Genomic DNA, 15,812 nt, shown 5'->3' on the forward strand with positions numbered 1-15,812 from the left:
CCTGATGATGAAATTACCTTTAGCACATGCCTGTTAGGCAGACCTAACCTCAGTATTTCTAACTTAGGGTTTATTTGTACCGCTTCTGTCTACCAAGACAGAAACCTGACCTCTCCTAAGTTCTGCCTGATTTCAGTGAAGTCATGGCAATATGGCAGTCTAAAAGAGGAATCACACGCAGCCGTCATTATCAGCCTATTCAGAGCACTCTTGCTGAATCTTTCAGATGTGCGTGCTGCCTTTGATGCCACGAGCGGTGAGAGTTCTGATGACACAGCCACGGGCTCTACTGAAGGTGGATGCTGCCGCTGCCTCCGGCCCTTCCTTGCAGAAGTCTCTGTTCTATTTAACTTAAGTACCTCCGCTCACACCTGTACCGGTATCTGATCATTGCAGAAGGTAACCTCACAAAGCCACATACCTACCCAATAATCCACTGTGCTACAGCACTCCAGCAGGATGCATCAAGACTCTTTTACTCCATGAAGACAGAAACCTACTTAGCCAGCAAGTGAAAGGCAATTCCAGAGTCAGATTTCAAGCAGCTTTTCATCAATCTGATTTTCATCCATTGAGCTGGATCTGGTTACACATGAGGATGAATATGCTGTTTCCTAATGGAGAATGGGTTGATTTACTGCTATCTAACCACAGCTCAAGACAGATAACCTGGCACTGAAGTGAAGAAAGCATGGAAATACTGAAATAGCAAGTGAAGACTGCATGAACTGCTGTAACTACACAAACAATACAGGGTAGCTTTAGTTTAGTCTAAATAATGGATTGCTGGCAGCTGCTAAGAAATCCCTGGTGGACAGGCACGACTGTCCCCTGAGATTTAAGTCTTGCTGTGATTTAAGCCCCTGCCTCCACTGCCTTGGCACAAACCCAGGTCAGTGGCACACAGAACACTACCTACCCACTGACCCGTGCCATGCCAAGAGCTCACAACAGCAAGCTCAGGTCTCTGCACTGGCCACCAATGGATTCCCAAGGGGACTGCACAGTTTTGGCTTTTTTTTCAAATGAATTGAGAGGGAACAAGGCTTTTTCGCTTAGGATCCTGTGCGTGCTGCAGTTTGAAGTTGCCTCTCCACACTTCAGCTGTAGCACGCAGCCTTTTACAAGAGAGGGCACAGTGCCCAGCTCGTCCCCAGCAGGGGTCTGATGCTTTGGACCAAATTTCTCCTCCAACTCGTCCTCTGGACACCTCTGTTCGTAACCACTGGAAAAGCTGCCCAGCATACCCAGACGTTAGCAAACCAGCTCAACAGGTGTGAAGACCCTAAAAGAGAGGGATGCTTTCCTTCCCTATTTACACTGTTATGTAGCACCACATTTAAAATGCTATCATAGCGTTATCACATCACGCTACTGATGTCAGTGCCATGATTAAGATGGCAAAGTAATTACAAGTGCCTGTTTTTCTACACTGATTGTTTTCCAAATGAATGTTCTCTATTCCAGATAAACCCTCTATGGATTAACGTTTCTCCAACTTGCTCACTGCCTAAAATGTATTTGATTAGAAAAGCCTGATCAAAACTCTGCTTGACCATTTTTCAGCACTTTACCATTTTTCTTTTCCTCGTCAGGAAGAAAAGTGTGTCCATTAGTTAACCTTTTCAAACACATTCTTTTTGTAGTCTAATTCAAAGAGGATTATAAAAAAAAATCATCTGACTTGGCGTGTGAATAGCTTTTTGTGAATGCAGGGTGCGAGCATTCATATATCAGCACATCAGCACGGGCAGATAAGGGGAGCTGTGCATGTGCTCGCTTATCTGAATGCAAGATCAGTACTGTGAAACCAGCATAAACACCACCGACAGAATCCATATATCGATGCAATTCTTAGTGGTACTAGTGCACTTATGTGAATTTGCAATTAAATAAAGCTTATTCCTTAAAAAGAAAACAAGAAGTTAAGGATATAATTCAAGGTCTATTGAGATCAATGGGAATTTTTTCCATTGCGTTTGAAAATAGCTCCCTCTCCATCCCAACACGTCCTTTAGAATATTAGAAAAGAAATTACCTGGAATTTGTTTGTACTATTTATAGAAAAGCCAGGCCTCAGATACTGAGTCTGCTGCCTCACCCAGCAGATTCAAAGCTCCCCTTTGTCCATGGCAAACATTTCATGTATTTTAAGACATATTAATTTCATATCAAATAAAGCCATTGAAAATATTACAAATACATGTGGGTGACAAACGAACTGATGCAGAAAACATAACTTTGAATCTCCTGACTTTTAGGCAATTAAAATATCAACTTAATTGTTGGATCTGTGTAGCTTCTCTCATTTTAATATGTAAATCAGTCTCTATTACTCTATAGCTCAAAGAATGTGTTACTCGGCTTACTTGATTAGGCTGGGAATTGCTGGTCCTGCTGTCACTATGTTTACACTTTGGTGACAAGTTTGCACATCAAATTCACATAATGCAATGTCATCAACTTACTCATCAAATACAAACTTCTTAAATACAGCCGCTGCTCTAGAATATTGATACAGCCCTATTTTTACTCCATTTGCAGCTTCTAAATAATCAGGGTAAGTGAAAAACAAAAATCAAGAACACAACTGAAGAACGGCATTTCCTAGAGAAAACAGCTTCCCACAGAGAGACGAGTAGATAATCCAGACCGTATACACAGCTCTCCTTCGGCTTTTGAATCTTAGTTGCACATGATCCCCCTTTAAAATGTGGAACGAGTAGAGACTTTATTTCTCAGTCTCTACACATTCACCCCACCTCATTTGGGATTCAGTTATAAGGAGTCCCTATTTATTTTGCGAAGACAGTTGGATTTCAGCTCCCAGCCAAGTATATCTAACTGGAAATTGAAATGAGGGCTCTAGAGAAAAAAAAGCAAATTCAGTAATTTTTTTCCATTATGAACCTGCCATAACAAGAATGCCACCATCTCAAATAGTGTTGAGAGAGAAAGAATAAATATGTTCAGTATTTTCCCATTGCTGTCATCCTTCCTGAATCTAATAAACATCCCCAGCCAAGGGGGCATTCACCTTGCCAGCACCAACCTTTTCAGGACGTTCCCTGTAACCTCAACACCCATTACAGAGTTCCTCTACCACATTTCCACAACTTGCTGCTGTTCACAAAGGCATCAAGCTTTAATTTCCAGGAGAAACAATACATTGACAAGATGTAAAGATCTGAGGCTCTCCCCTGCCGGAGCGCTCCGCCTGGCTGGCAGGCTGGTTTTTCTAAAGTCAGGGAAATCGTGTCAGGCTGAATTTGAGACATCAGCACAAGCCTTTCTTCTCAATCCTGCTGATGAATGAAAGAGCATTTTCAATTGTGTACATCCAGAGGCCTTATGGCACATCGTTGCTAATCAAAAGCTGCTCTGTGATGCAAACTGCTTTAAGAGGCAGCTCATATCACAACCCCACAGGATCCAAAGGGCAGCTGCAGATAATACTGCATTTCCTTCCCTTTGGGAGAACTGCTGGACTGGAGACATCTAGCAGGAGCATCCTGGCTCTTACACAGTCCCGGAAAGGCAACAACCAAGAAAGGAGAGCCTGACTCAAACACCTAGGCAGGAAAATGCAGCTACCAAAGTTTACCGAGAGCCATGAGCTTCACAGCCTGATGGCTTGCTTCTGGATGATAAAGAAACAGGCAGCCCAATAGGATACGTAAGGACTAGGGCCAGGAGTGGTGCTTCCTGCAATATGGCAGCTTCCATACGGTGCACATTTAATGGTGGTTTAGTTATTTGGAGGGAGGAAAGGGGTTAAAATACAGGAGGGAAAGGCTACAAGTCTTTACACTGCTCACTGACTTCTCTCCTTGCAAAGGCTCTGAACTTCCCCCAGTCACATCCAGGGGAGCACAGCGATGTCTGGGGACTCGAAGGGACATGCTTGGCAGCAAGAACAATTCATCTTCACAGTTGCTTCGTGGTTCACTCAGCTACTGATGGACTGGGAACTAAAAACCCAAGGCAGTAGGCTTAAAAATATTGTTTTGATTACTGATCCTCCTCCAAAGCCACATACAGTAAGGCAGGAGGAGACAGAACACTCCCTGGCAGCCTGGGTTTCTCCAGGTATGCCCCCACATTTTGTTTTGACTTACCTGATCCCACACGATGCCTCTAGACTTGCCACCTGCCTGTTTGTACCTAGACATCAGCTATCTCTGCCTTCCCTGCCTGCCTCAGCAAAGCGCCCTTCCTTTCAGACATAACACCATGATTTTACTGCATTGGTATTGAATTCATAAAATGCATCCAGCAGGAAACCAGCAACCTTCTCCCCAGCGCCATTTTCTTGCAGTGCTACTCACTTCCCTTACCATCAAATTCAAGGCTGGATCTCTAAGAGACTCTTGGGAGCCCCTTCCTCAGACAGCTACAGAAATCCTTGTAGATATTTTCATAGTTCAGTGTTTAACTTTGGTCCCCTCCTCACATTTGTTGGTGGTTTTTTCCCATCTCCTCCTCCCTCCCAGCTTACATGACCAGTTCTTTCTTGGTAAAGCAGCCTTTTTTCACTGGAGTAAGGGTTCTAATAAATACTTTTAATCAACTTCTACACAATGCCTAGCAAGAGGGTACGAGATGCTTTAAAAAAAAAAAAAAAAAAAAAAAAAAAAAAAAAAAAAACCAAACACTTAAGAGCCACTGGAGCTGCAATAGAGTTATTCTGCCGGTTCACAAGCTGCCTCTTACAAAAGCACAAAAAACAAGGCCTCCAGGAACACGATGCAGGAATTGGAAAAGAGGGGCAAGAAAGAAAACTCACAGCTCTGCTCTTTGTGAAGCTGAGAACAGCCCGTGCACTAACCTTTGACAGCAAGTTTTACACGCTCAGTAGCTACAACAGAACCAAGCTACAGGATTTATTACAAACCTCTGACTCCCAGGACTGCAGATGGAGCCTGCCAGTCCCAGCGATGTCTCAGCAGCAGCTCCCAGCGCAGTGTCACACGGAGCTGCAGGATTTGGGCATCCTCCGGGAGTTGTTGGGGCAGCAACCCCTGTCTGCCCGCCTGCACTCTGGCCACTCACAGCACTCGGATGAAGTGGTGCTCAAGGGCAAGTGTCTTGTTGTCGAACAGACTCATGGCATGTTGCCACAGGCAGGGCACGCTGCTCTCAATACACCCAGTGCTGCACAACTTCCTATCCGCCTTATCTCTAAAAAAAATCCTGGGAATCTATCTGGATGACAAATGCTATATATGATAAAAGCAATATTGTTTGTTTTTTGTTGTTTTTTTTTTAACCCAAGAACATTTCTTTTAGCCATCTCAAGGTACTACCATGTTCATCCAAGCCAGGAAACTGGTTCTTTATAGGCCCCTGCACTGACTTCACCAGCGTGGAGCATTTCTCACCAAAGGCCACGCTGCTGGATCAGGACACATGGAGGCTTCAAGGTATTTTCCCCTTGTGGCTGGGCTGCCCAAATCTGTTGACATCATCGTAATGTGAAAGGGCTTTATAGACTCTGCCCACCAACTATGGCATCACTGTCAATACCGAAGTACAGGAGGGCCCAGCTTGGCCAGGCTTTCAGAAAAGCAGGAATATTCAGCAGCCCCACCTCACCGCCCGCAGAGCTGGCCTGGGACACAGAAACATGTATGATAAGGAAGGAAATCAAAGCAAGCTCTATTCAAACTACCAGCTCACTCCCAGTTTTAATATACTATTCAGGTCCCAGACCGGTCTAAATGTCTTGCAGTAGAGAAACCAGCCCCATCAAAACACTAATGATAATAACTAGGCAGGAGGTGAGGGGATTACCCCGGGGAGACACGGCTGTACAGCTGCAAGGTCAGCAGGGGAAGCTCCGAGCGGGTCAGGCAAACCAGCTCCCAACAACTGCTGCTAATAATGCTCGTCCTGTGTGCTACTTTCTGTTTCATTTGTGTTCTGCACATTAAAACCACACAACATTTGCGAGGCAGGCAGCAGCAGGGAATGAGTTTTTCCCCAACGAGAACACGCAGCCATCTCTGGAGTGAAAGAGGACAGAAACTGTGAACTTCATCAGCACACAGCGAAACACTGGAGGCAAAGCCAAGCTCTTTATAAATTTCAGAGGAAATTGGGATGCGCAGAAAGCAATTACTTTTGTTGAAATACAAGCAGGGCACAAAGGCTAACATCCTGCTCTTACCAGAAGTCCCTTCACGTTTGAAGACAGCAAATGCCCCAGACCTTCACTCTGTGTTTCTTTAGAAAGAAGGCAATTCCTTTGGTACAAAGGTGGAGGGGAATTGTCCCGTCTCCGTTAAAGAGACAAAAGTCACCTAATGAATCCCGTCTGCACTACGAAGAGGCACTCTGGAGGTGCTATATGATGAAGAAAGAGCTGCCCTCAGTGCCCCCAGCTGCCCACCCGTGTCCAACCCACGAGATGCTCAGCACAAAGGGGGACGCGGATGCTGCGTTTCCACATGCGCACCCACCACCAAAGGTCAGAGAAGAATCCTTTGTCAGGTGGACTCAGGCTTCATTTGCAGGTGCAGCCCTCATCTTGTGTGGATTTCCTACACACAGATGGTAGCACCAAGGCTTCCAAGCACCAACAGCTCAGCCAACTGTGGATGGAGAATGGCAACTTTTAAATTCCATCTGCTCCTTTTTTGTCGCCTTCTGTGCTCAGAAACACATTCATCAGAAGCGCAAGCACGCTGGGACAGTGACAAATTTTACCATCTCTGGCTTGTCACTTCAACAGGATTAGATTATTTTAGTATTAATTCATTACCCAATTTAATTCCAATTAATAACATTTTTACAAGGCCCTGACGTGGCTGTGGTGCTGGAGACAGCCTTCGCTGAGCACCAGATGTAGCATCTCCGTTAGGGTCGACACCTGCTTTACAGTGAGATTCCCCCCCAGTTCTTCACCAAGACCCCCTTTTTCCTACTTTTCTCTAACAAGAGGGAAAGAAGCCATTAAGATTGATGAATAGCTTTCCTGTTAGGTGGGATTATATTCAGGAAAATAGTTCGCTTCCAAAAATTTTCCATAGATGGTTGAAATCAAGGTTGATTTCCCCATCCTTCTTTCTGCTGGGGTGCCAGCCTGTCTCTCAATAGAAAGGGTATTAAAAGCACTTTTCCTCTTTCTTATGGGGAGAGGCTGGGAGAAAGAAGGAAACGCACCACTGTCGCTCTGGGACAGCAATAAATCATGAAAGCCAGTGGAAAACCTGTGTTAGTGCAGCCTTCAGTCAGGAGCCAGCTTCCACAGGCCATTCATTCCTACCTTCAAAGCTACCACTTTCAAGATGAGATCACAAATGGAAATAATCTGAAGCATTCTTATTTCTACCTACACTTCACTACAACAGACAAGCCACTACTTCTGCCAGCTGCCCACTAGCTGCTACTGCCACCTACTTATGTGCTTGTAGCTAAGACCAAACTCCACCTCTGGCAGTGCCAGAAATAACAATTGAGTCCCACCAGGACCACACAGGACAAAAAAAGAAGATGTAAACAGCAACAGCCCAGAGTGAAACAGAAAATACAGATTTGGATCTGGAATTTAAAAAAGCAGAAGATGCAGCCTGAAATACAAAAGGGGTTGGGGGAAGCATGAACAGCATAGGAAAGAGAAATGTAGAAGTGGAACAGATTCCAAATCTGGGCAGCAATTCCCTGCACCACCTTTCTAAAGCTGTTGCAATCTGCATCCCTGCTTCAGAGGCAGGAGGACTCAGAAACACTCCCCAGATGGCAGCCTGACCTTGGTGCACACTTCTGTTACACAACCCAGACCCGGGGAGGCACTGGGAGAGAAACAAAACACCCATAAAGTTACAGCCCATTCCCTTAATGGGGCTGCCACAGCTCTGCCCCATTAATACCAGACAACCCCGCGTGCAATTTTTACACTTTGAAAAAGAACAGTAAGTTGTTATAGCTCGCCTTGTCCAAACCTCTCCTTTGCAACAGCCCTGGTACTGATTTTAATAGAGACTATTACTTCATAAATAAGAAAAGGACCGGTGAACTACGTGGCAAGTTGCCAGCTTGTGCTGCAGCCTCCAGTGGTTATGCTCAAAAAGATTTAAAGTCCAGCATAACCTTGATTTTTAATAGAGTCACATTTAATGAGCTTTAACGTCCACAGTAATAATTTCCTTATTACCTATCCAGGAGTTGGAACCATGATCAGAAAAAACGTGTTGCACTCCAGTCCAATGAATGAATTTAATAAAGGCCAATGCATTATTATCAAAACCATCAACATCACCATCCTTAATACCTTTTTTGGTCGGTGCAATTATAATCCTTTGAACCTGAAGTGCAATTGTTGCAGATCCCATACGGCTGCTGAACATAGCAAACCTGCCTGGCTGCAGGCCACCCAAATTCCTCACCTGTGCCAATAAGCTAGTCAGGGCAAAATGGGATGATAAAATCTTACATTTACTTTTGTCTATCAAGAGGCAAAATGCAAGCTTACATATGACCTTTGTTGTCTTCCCACTTTCATCCACACCTCCTGCTCTGAGAGGAGTTCAGTCCTCAGCCTCCCCTCATCCCGTTCAGCACTGAGGGACCTCCTACCTCTACAGCTCAGAGCTGAATTTGCCCCTTGGATGCACCGATCAAGTGAGTTAAACATAAACATACACCTGGATAAATGGATATGGAGGTATTGCAGCTGACAGAAAAGGGTGCAAGGAAATTCAAAATTGTGTTACTTAGCACAGAAACAGGTCCATAAACCTCCCTGAAAACTGCTCCCTTGTTATGCACAATAAACCTCACTCCCAAAGGCAGCCAACTGCACAATGACACACAGAGAGCTGAGGGAGCTTCTGCCACAAACTCCTCATTTCACACCTTGAAAATATACTAAAATGGAAGGCACATGGCAGCTCTCCACTGCTGCCATTCCTGTGGGCAGAGCTGCTGAGATCCTAAGACAACAGTGAAAGCTTCATCTTGCATTTCTCGTTCCAAGAAAGACAGTCAAAGTTTTCTGGCCATGAGGATCCGTGTTGTTTAACCCCTCCTAGAACAGCTGTCACATCCACACTGGGGCTGCTGCATGAGCTAAGCAGGATGGAGTCAATGCAAAAATAGATGCAGCTCGCACAGCACGCCCGATGAGCTGCTCCCTAACCCGCCGTGAGCTCTGCCCTGCCCCAGCAAGGTGAGCAAGCCTGGCAGCCAGCTCATTTAAAGGCAGCTCAGACATGCCTGTGCACCTTGCAGTCACAGTGCTACACCATCCCCAGCATGTCTTGCACACCCTAACTGAGATACATGGAGGCCTTAACATCGGACTGTGCTGCCGAGTGCTCCGCAGCAGAAAGGAGGCTTTAAGAATGCTTCTGGCAACACTCCCTGTGCACGACAGTGATGCTCACAAGTACACAAAACACAAGAAAAAAAATAAAAATCTTTCTGTATAACCTGGCTTACTGTAAACATGCCCCGGTCTCAAAGACAGCCATCCACAGAGCTCCTCTAACCCTCACTTACAGCTCTTTTCCCATTTTTGTTTACAGGAGCCACTTCCAAATGCACTTACAGGCACTTGGAGGATGCAGAGGGCCCTCCTGTGACTGTGATAAATGATGGCTAGAGATTGTCACCAAAGTATTTCCGACCCTGCCAGGCTCTGCAACTGATGCTCTCTCCCAGCTGGGTTGATGAAGAGAAGTCAGAATGATGTAGCACAGGACTGGGGCAAAAGGTAAAAAAGCACCGCGTAGACGAGAGGCTGGAAACGCACTGAAACCCAGGGAGCTGTTTGTTTTCCTGTCAGAATCAAAGGCAGAAGAGAAAGAAGCTTTAAAAATGCATCCCCTATAAGCTAAAGAAAAACCTGGTAACATCCCAGCACAGAAATGCCTCACGAACCGCTAAAAGCAACTGCATGAAAGGCAGCGGAATAATAATTATGAGTAACAAATCACAGGAGGCGCACATGAGAAACACGCTCCCCAAGAAGAAACGGTCTAATTACTGTAGATGATACCCCAGGGGCTCGTTCATCAACAGCAGAGACACGGAGCTGACCTCACCTCTGCACTCCTCTGCCCCTGACCGTCACTCTCCCCTCCGGGCTTCAGGGGCACTGTCAGCCGCGTGCCTCTGCAGCATCAGATGTGCCAGGCTGCTCGGGGGTATAATGACAGACAAGGGCACTGGGCAGCAGCAGCCACTGTAATTTAAAAACCAGCGAATTTCAGATGTAAATTGCAATGTAAACACTGTCCCTGAGAACTGCTCGGGTCCCACCGGGATCTCGGGCTGGAAGCTCCTACAGGCAAAGACGGCCTTCCCTAAACGTTGGGGAAATGTTTAATGCTTCTGCACCTGCTGGAGCATCCACTAAGAGCAGTGACAAACTGTCAGTGCACCTCTAGCATCCCATCAGCTCTTCATTTTATAAACCACCCCATCTACACTTCTCACCATCCCATTTTTGAGGCTATGTAGTACCATAATCCACCATGAGACGCTGGAACAAACACATTCTTAGCAGTAATAAAGTACTTCTGTTTGAGCGATGGAAAAACAAGAAAGCTACTTTCAGAGAATTTCAGTGCCATTACAGTGAAAGATGTTTTTTTTTTTTCTGTGGATTTTCGTCAAACAAGGGCTCTGCCATTTTGTGAGTCTCAAGTTTCTGGCACACGTGGCTTGAGAGGAAAGCTCTGCCCTCTTGGCCACATCCGAGGGAGAGCCCTGACCTCTGGACGCTGCCCACCTACATGCTGCTGGAGCACAACAGGTTAGCTCCACACAACTCTTCAGCTTTCTCTTATTTTTCTCTTCTCTAACAAAACTGTTTTGAGGGTAAACTACATGTGAGAGAATTACAGCAGGAAGGTCTCTTGGGCACTGAAGCACAACTCGACTCTGCCTGGTCGCCTCGCTGTGTTGTAGGTGATGGGTCACATTTTTTGATATTCTTACCTTGATTTACAGAGTCTGAGAGCACGTCTGGAGTTGTTGACTTTGGGGTTACTGTACTAAAAAGCCTCACGTACGCATGCGAAGGGAAGAAAGGCTGTACTGGAGGAGAGCCACACATTCTGTGAAATGTATTTAGCTCAATGAAAGATGTACTCTATCTTCATGCAGTATTGAATGTAGCTGTGATTAATGGGGCACATATACACTGATAAACAATATTAATTTGTTTTAAGCCAGGTCTGAAAAGATTTCAACCACTTGCTTCCCTGCAGCTATGAAAGTTATTTCCTGCTGTTTGTGCTACCTCAAGGGCTAAAGCAGCCCTGAAAGGCAGGAAATATTTCCTTTCACTCTACTGGCAGCACCAGCCTGTGAAGGTTGCTGTATTGGTATTTCATTTATCATCAGCAAATGATATGGTTTATTACTACTTATCCTTACCACCTGCCCTCGGTACCAAACTGGTACCAAATTGGACTGCTACCACGCACTTGCTTTCCTGCATCAGCCCAGCTTTTCTACATTTTCCTCATAACCCTTCCAGCACGCACGCTGTCTGCAATGCCTCCATCTGCTTCTGCAGTCGGTTTCTCTGGCAGTACGGAGGGATAAGTGCATCTTGATGACAAGAAGCCAGCAGCCTACCTGCAATTTCTTGTGGTGACTGAAAACTCCCGACTCCTTCCAGATTCCCATGGATGGAGCCGCCTCCTTCGAGCACCCTCACCAGCTCCCTCAGCCTTTCACATTCCTCCTGGAGTTGCTGCTGCTCCTCCTTGCGCTGCTGCTTGGCCAGGCTCGCCGGGTTCATGCTGAAATGAAGAACTTTGGTTTTGCTGGGGTCATAGTCACCCTGCATGGCAGAAACAGCAAAAGCAAACTGAGTAACTGATCCAAACTCCATGTCCACCCAGCTACCACCCTTTGCACGAAGACAAAAAATGTTACAGCAGAAAAAATGGACGTTTATGCAGCAATTTTTTATTCCAACAGCTCAAATCAGCTGAACCCAGGATTGCTTCTCCTCCTCCTGTTACCCAAAAAAAAGAAAAAAAAAAAAAAGAAAAAGGAAAGAAAAAAAAAAAAAACACATCAAAAAAATGCTCAGCAGAGCTTGCTCCTTGGCTGACACCTCCATTGTTAAATTTAACTCCAGAAATGAAGTTTTATAGCTGTGTTTTACATCTCTTGGTAGTAGGAGATTACAAGGAACACACAAATGCATAGTTAAATTACAGCAGGACACCCGATACCAGCCTAATTTATTACCAGTATGAGGCAGCCATGTCCGCATGACTCCGGTGCTGGAGTCATTAGCAAGTTGTATCAGCTCATCCCAAGCAAGCGAACAGATATTTCATTTTATACTTTTTTCTCAGAGGTTAGCTGTATTTATAGCAGCTTAAATAGTCAGTCAAGTCCTAAGATAGCAAATTAATATTCTTCCAAAGTGAGAGGAAAACACTGATGTTACATTTGTGATTTCAGAGAGATAATTTTCATATCAACTACAGGAAGCCTCACAACCATAAAAGTAGTAAAGCATGTACTAAGCCTGGCTTCCACAGCACTCTGCCCAGCTGAAACCCTATAGCACTGCCTGTATAAAATGGCATTTTATATGGTAATATTTTTCCTTCAATTAAATCTCAGGACCTAAAGTGATTTTACAAACATTAATTAACCCTCAAGAGCAGCGCGAAGTAGTCATTATCCCAATTTTATCATTTAATTTTCATTAAAGATGTACTAGAAATTTAAACTTGGGGGAAGGGAAGGCAAACTAAAGAAGAGATTGAGCAGCTTCATCCTGCATACTGCTGGTGAGACACCCCAGAAGACCCTATTAACAAATGTCTCTTGCAGACACCCAAGTGACTCCATCCTGATATTTTAAAGCACCTCCGGCCACAGCAGGGAGAGAACTTCGGAAGCTCGCGGCCTCGCAGGCTGGCAGCAGGCACAGCTCTGGTTCTAAAAGGGATTTGATGCCAAGAGCATGGGATCCACGTGCTGGCGAGTGTGAGATTCTGCCACCAAAACCATCCTTTAATCCTCTGCACAACCTGAAACCTCAAGCTCCAGCATGACTTATATGGAAAGCATCAATGTACCTGGAAACCCACGGGTGTATCAGGGCTGTGGTTCCCAGACAAAGACACAGAAGTGAGGTGTTGGTATCCTTCATAACTGTACTGTTAGCCACCGATATGGTGCTTTTGGGGGAAACCAAGGCAACCACATTTGTCGGGGCAAAGAGAGGGTCACCATTTCACTGTGTGAGTACTGTTTAAAAAAGGAAAAGGGAGACCTGATCTTTACATCCCAGGCCAAGAGCAAGATGGGAGGAACCCCCTGACATGGAAGGACTCAGAACCCCCCCCCCAAAGGGCTGCGTGACCCCAAGGAACTCACCACAGAAGCACTGGGGTGCCCCTTCCAGCTGTGTGTCCCCCACCATCAGAGCACGAGGTCTTGGTGCCCTCTGTCACATACCTGGCAGTGACACATCCCCTCCTGCCACCCGAGGCACCACAGCGCCCAGGAGACCTGCAGGAACGTCTGGGAGGGCAGCAGCAGTGCTCTGGGCACACGGCAATGGGACTTTGCAAGCTCATCTCCATGGGGAGAGGGAGACAAAGAGGCCGGTAGGACCAGGGGAAGAAACACCCCCACTGGCAGCTTCGGCCAGGAGGTGTTGAGATGGGAACTGAAGGACTGGGACCCCACGCAGCAGTCCGATGTCTAACAGAAGGCGCATGAAGGCAGCTGAAACACCAGCTCGTTAGATTTATTCTCCCCAGCAACACCCTGGCATTTACAAACCTGTCTCTGCAGCCGGCGGGCTAACTTCTGGTGCTATTTGCATTTGGGGCTCCTCTCCCCTCCCGCTCCTGTAGCGAGGCAGCAGGATGGTCGGGGAGCTCTGGGCCTCCTGTTTGCCTTCCCAGAGAAGGGAGCCAGACCCAAAGTTTGCTGTTTGCAGCAGCTGGCAAAAGGATGCTCTTCCAGGCAGAGCCACGGAGCGAGGCTGCACCAATGTCAGGCAGAGATCACGCCTTGGCTTGTGCCTGCGATTTCGTACTGCACCATCACTGCAGAAGCTCACACGTAATGGAAAGGCACAGGACACCAGCAGGATCCGAGTGGGGAGGGAAACCATACAAACCTGGAGATTGCTGCCCCCGTCCGTGCCGGGACCGCTTTAACGCAGGCGGCGTTAGTCTGTTTTGCTGCTTCGCTTCTCTTTTAAAATATCTCCCTGGCCTTTCTGTGAAGTGCTGCCAAGAAGCTGCAGTGCTTTGTCTTTTAGAGCTTCTTCAGCCTATTTATTCTCTCCTTTTATAACGTGCACCCTTCCAAAATCATGCTCGAAAGCTCAGCGCTAAAACTCAGCCTTATTTTCAGGGCTCACCAGGCTTCCTGAGCACGTCAGTCTGAAGCTCCACTGCCAGAGCTCCACGAGACAGGCAAATCTCTCAGAAACTCGCTGTGATACGAAGGCTGTATCTGAGGGCTGTGGTACAATGCATCTCATTTAACATTTCTGGGAGATCACTAATATATTTGCTATGCTGCTCACATTTCGGGCTGGGGCAGTAGCTTTCTCTTTATTCTCCACAGCACAGATCAAACCAGCACATTTCTCCCTACAGCTAAAGTATTAGTGCTGCTGGTTTATTTTATAGTAATGCCTAAAGAAACTAAGAGACGGAGATCCCAGTGCGATGGGCACTGTGCAAACCCTACAAGAGATTACGATCCGAAAACACAAAAACAGACAACAGCCTGAAAATGCCACGTGTGAGGGGAGGAGAGGTACAGACAGATGCAACCTCCAGTTCGAGGCCCTTTAGCATCACCGCGGCAGAAATGAAAAGGAAACCTAACTTTTAGATGATGCCCATAGCCACCAGGCCATCCTGCTGCCTTGCACAGATGCACCAAACAGCATTCCTGAAGTCTCTGGGTAAATTCCTGCATCATACAGATCTTCAACCAAACACAGGAAGCTTTGCATGGAAGCAGCACACACTGGAGCCAATTTCAGGTGAAAGGGATTAGATGCATGTGTACGTGGTGCCAGGCAGCAATACAGCACCACAGCTTCTATCATTTGGAGTGTTTCTCTGCATTTCCAACGGTGGGAAGTGAATTAGGTTTGCTCCAGGAACACTCAGGGCTGGAAAATGCTAGATATAACAGACTGAAAGCAGCATCACAATCTCACTACTATTTGAAGGAAATGAAACTTTAATGCTGGTAAGAAACCAGGAACCGAAGAAAGCAAACCTCCTCCTCCTCCCAGACCCCTTTAGCTCTGAAAAACGTAAATTGCTGGTTTTCTGTCAACTGTTCTTCCCCCCACAATAAATTAGTCTTACCGATCCGAATTTTGTGCCTTCAGCTCTGCAGTGGGAGCCTGGAAAATGGTGTCTCTGGCACTGGGAGAGAAGAACTAAATGAGACTTGCCTGTTCAGAAAACCATTTCTAATCTAGGGCCACTGATGAGGAAGAACAAAGAGTGGCATTTGAAAGGCGCTGTGCAGAAGGGACTCTGCCACGCACCAGGCTCTTTGAACAGGAGCTGAAAATCCCCAAGCGACTGCCCAGGAGCAGCTCCAGATGCTGCTTCTGCTCTAACCTAACACAGGCAAGGAGGTATCGCTTGTCAGAGTTAACAAGCATCTCGCACCAACCTGCAATGTATCTCATTTTTTTCCAGGAAGTGTGAAAAGCGTGCTCCGAGTTTGGAACTTTGGCCTCAATGTCAAAATCAGCCAAATCCACTTACGTTTAAGATGACCTCCTCTAAACATGAGGCATTTGGGGAACAGAACCAATACATGACCTGTAGACAAACACT

The 15,812-nt window shown here is 46.1% G+C and overlaps 1 protein-coding gene across 3 annotated transcripts in view; it reads right to left on the reverse strand.

Moving 5' to 3' along the window:
- Positions 1-15,812, reverse strand: part of MAD1L1 (mitotic arrest deficient 1 like 1) — a 348,897-nt gene that overhangs the window by 107,703 nt on the left and 225,382 nt on the right. For all 3 annotated transcript variants that reach the window (XM_082772513.1, XM_082772514.1, XM_082772515.1), the window contains exon 16: positions 11,590-11,797. In XM_082772513.1, the coding sequence (XP_082628639.1) occupies positions 11,590-11,797 (208 nt within the window). The remainder of the gene's footprint in view (positions 1-11,589; positions 11,798-15,812) is intronic.

The sequence above is a fragment of the Aythya marila genome (genome assembly GCF_965140915.1).
Source record: "Aythya marila genome assembly, chromosome: 15".
In the NCBI taxonomy this organism is placed as follows: domain Eukaryota; kingdom Metazoa; phylum Chordata; class Aves; order Anseriformes; family Anatidae; genus Aythya; species Aythya marila.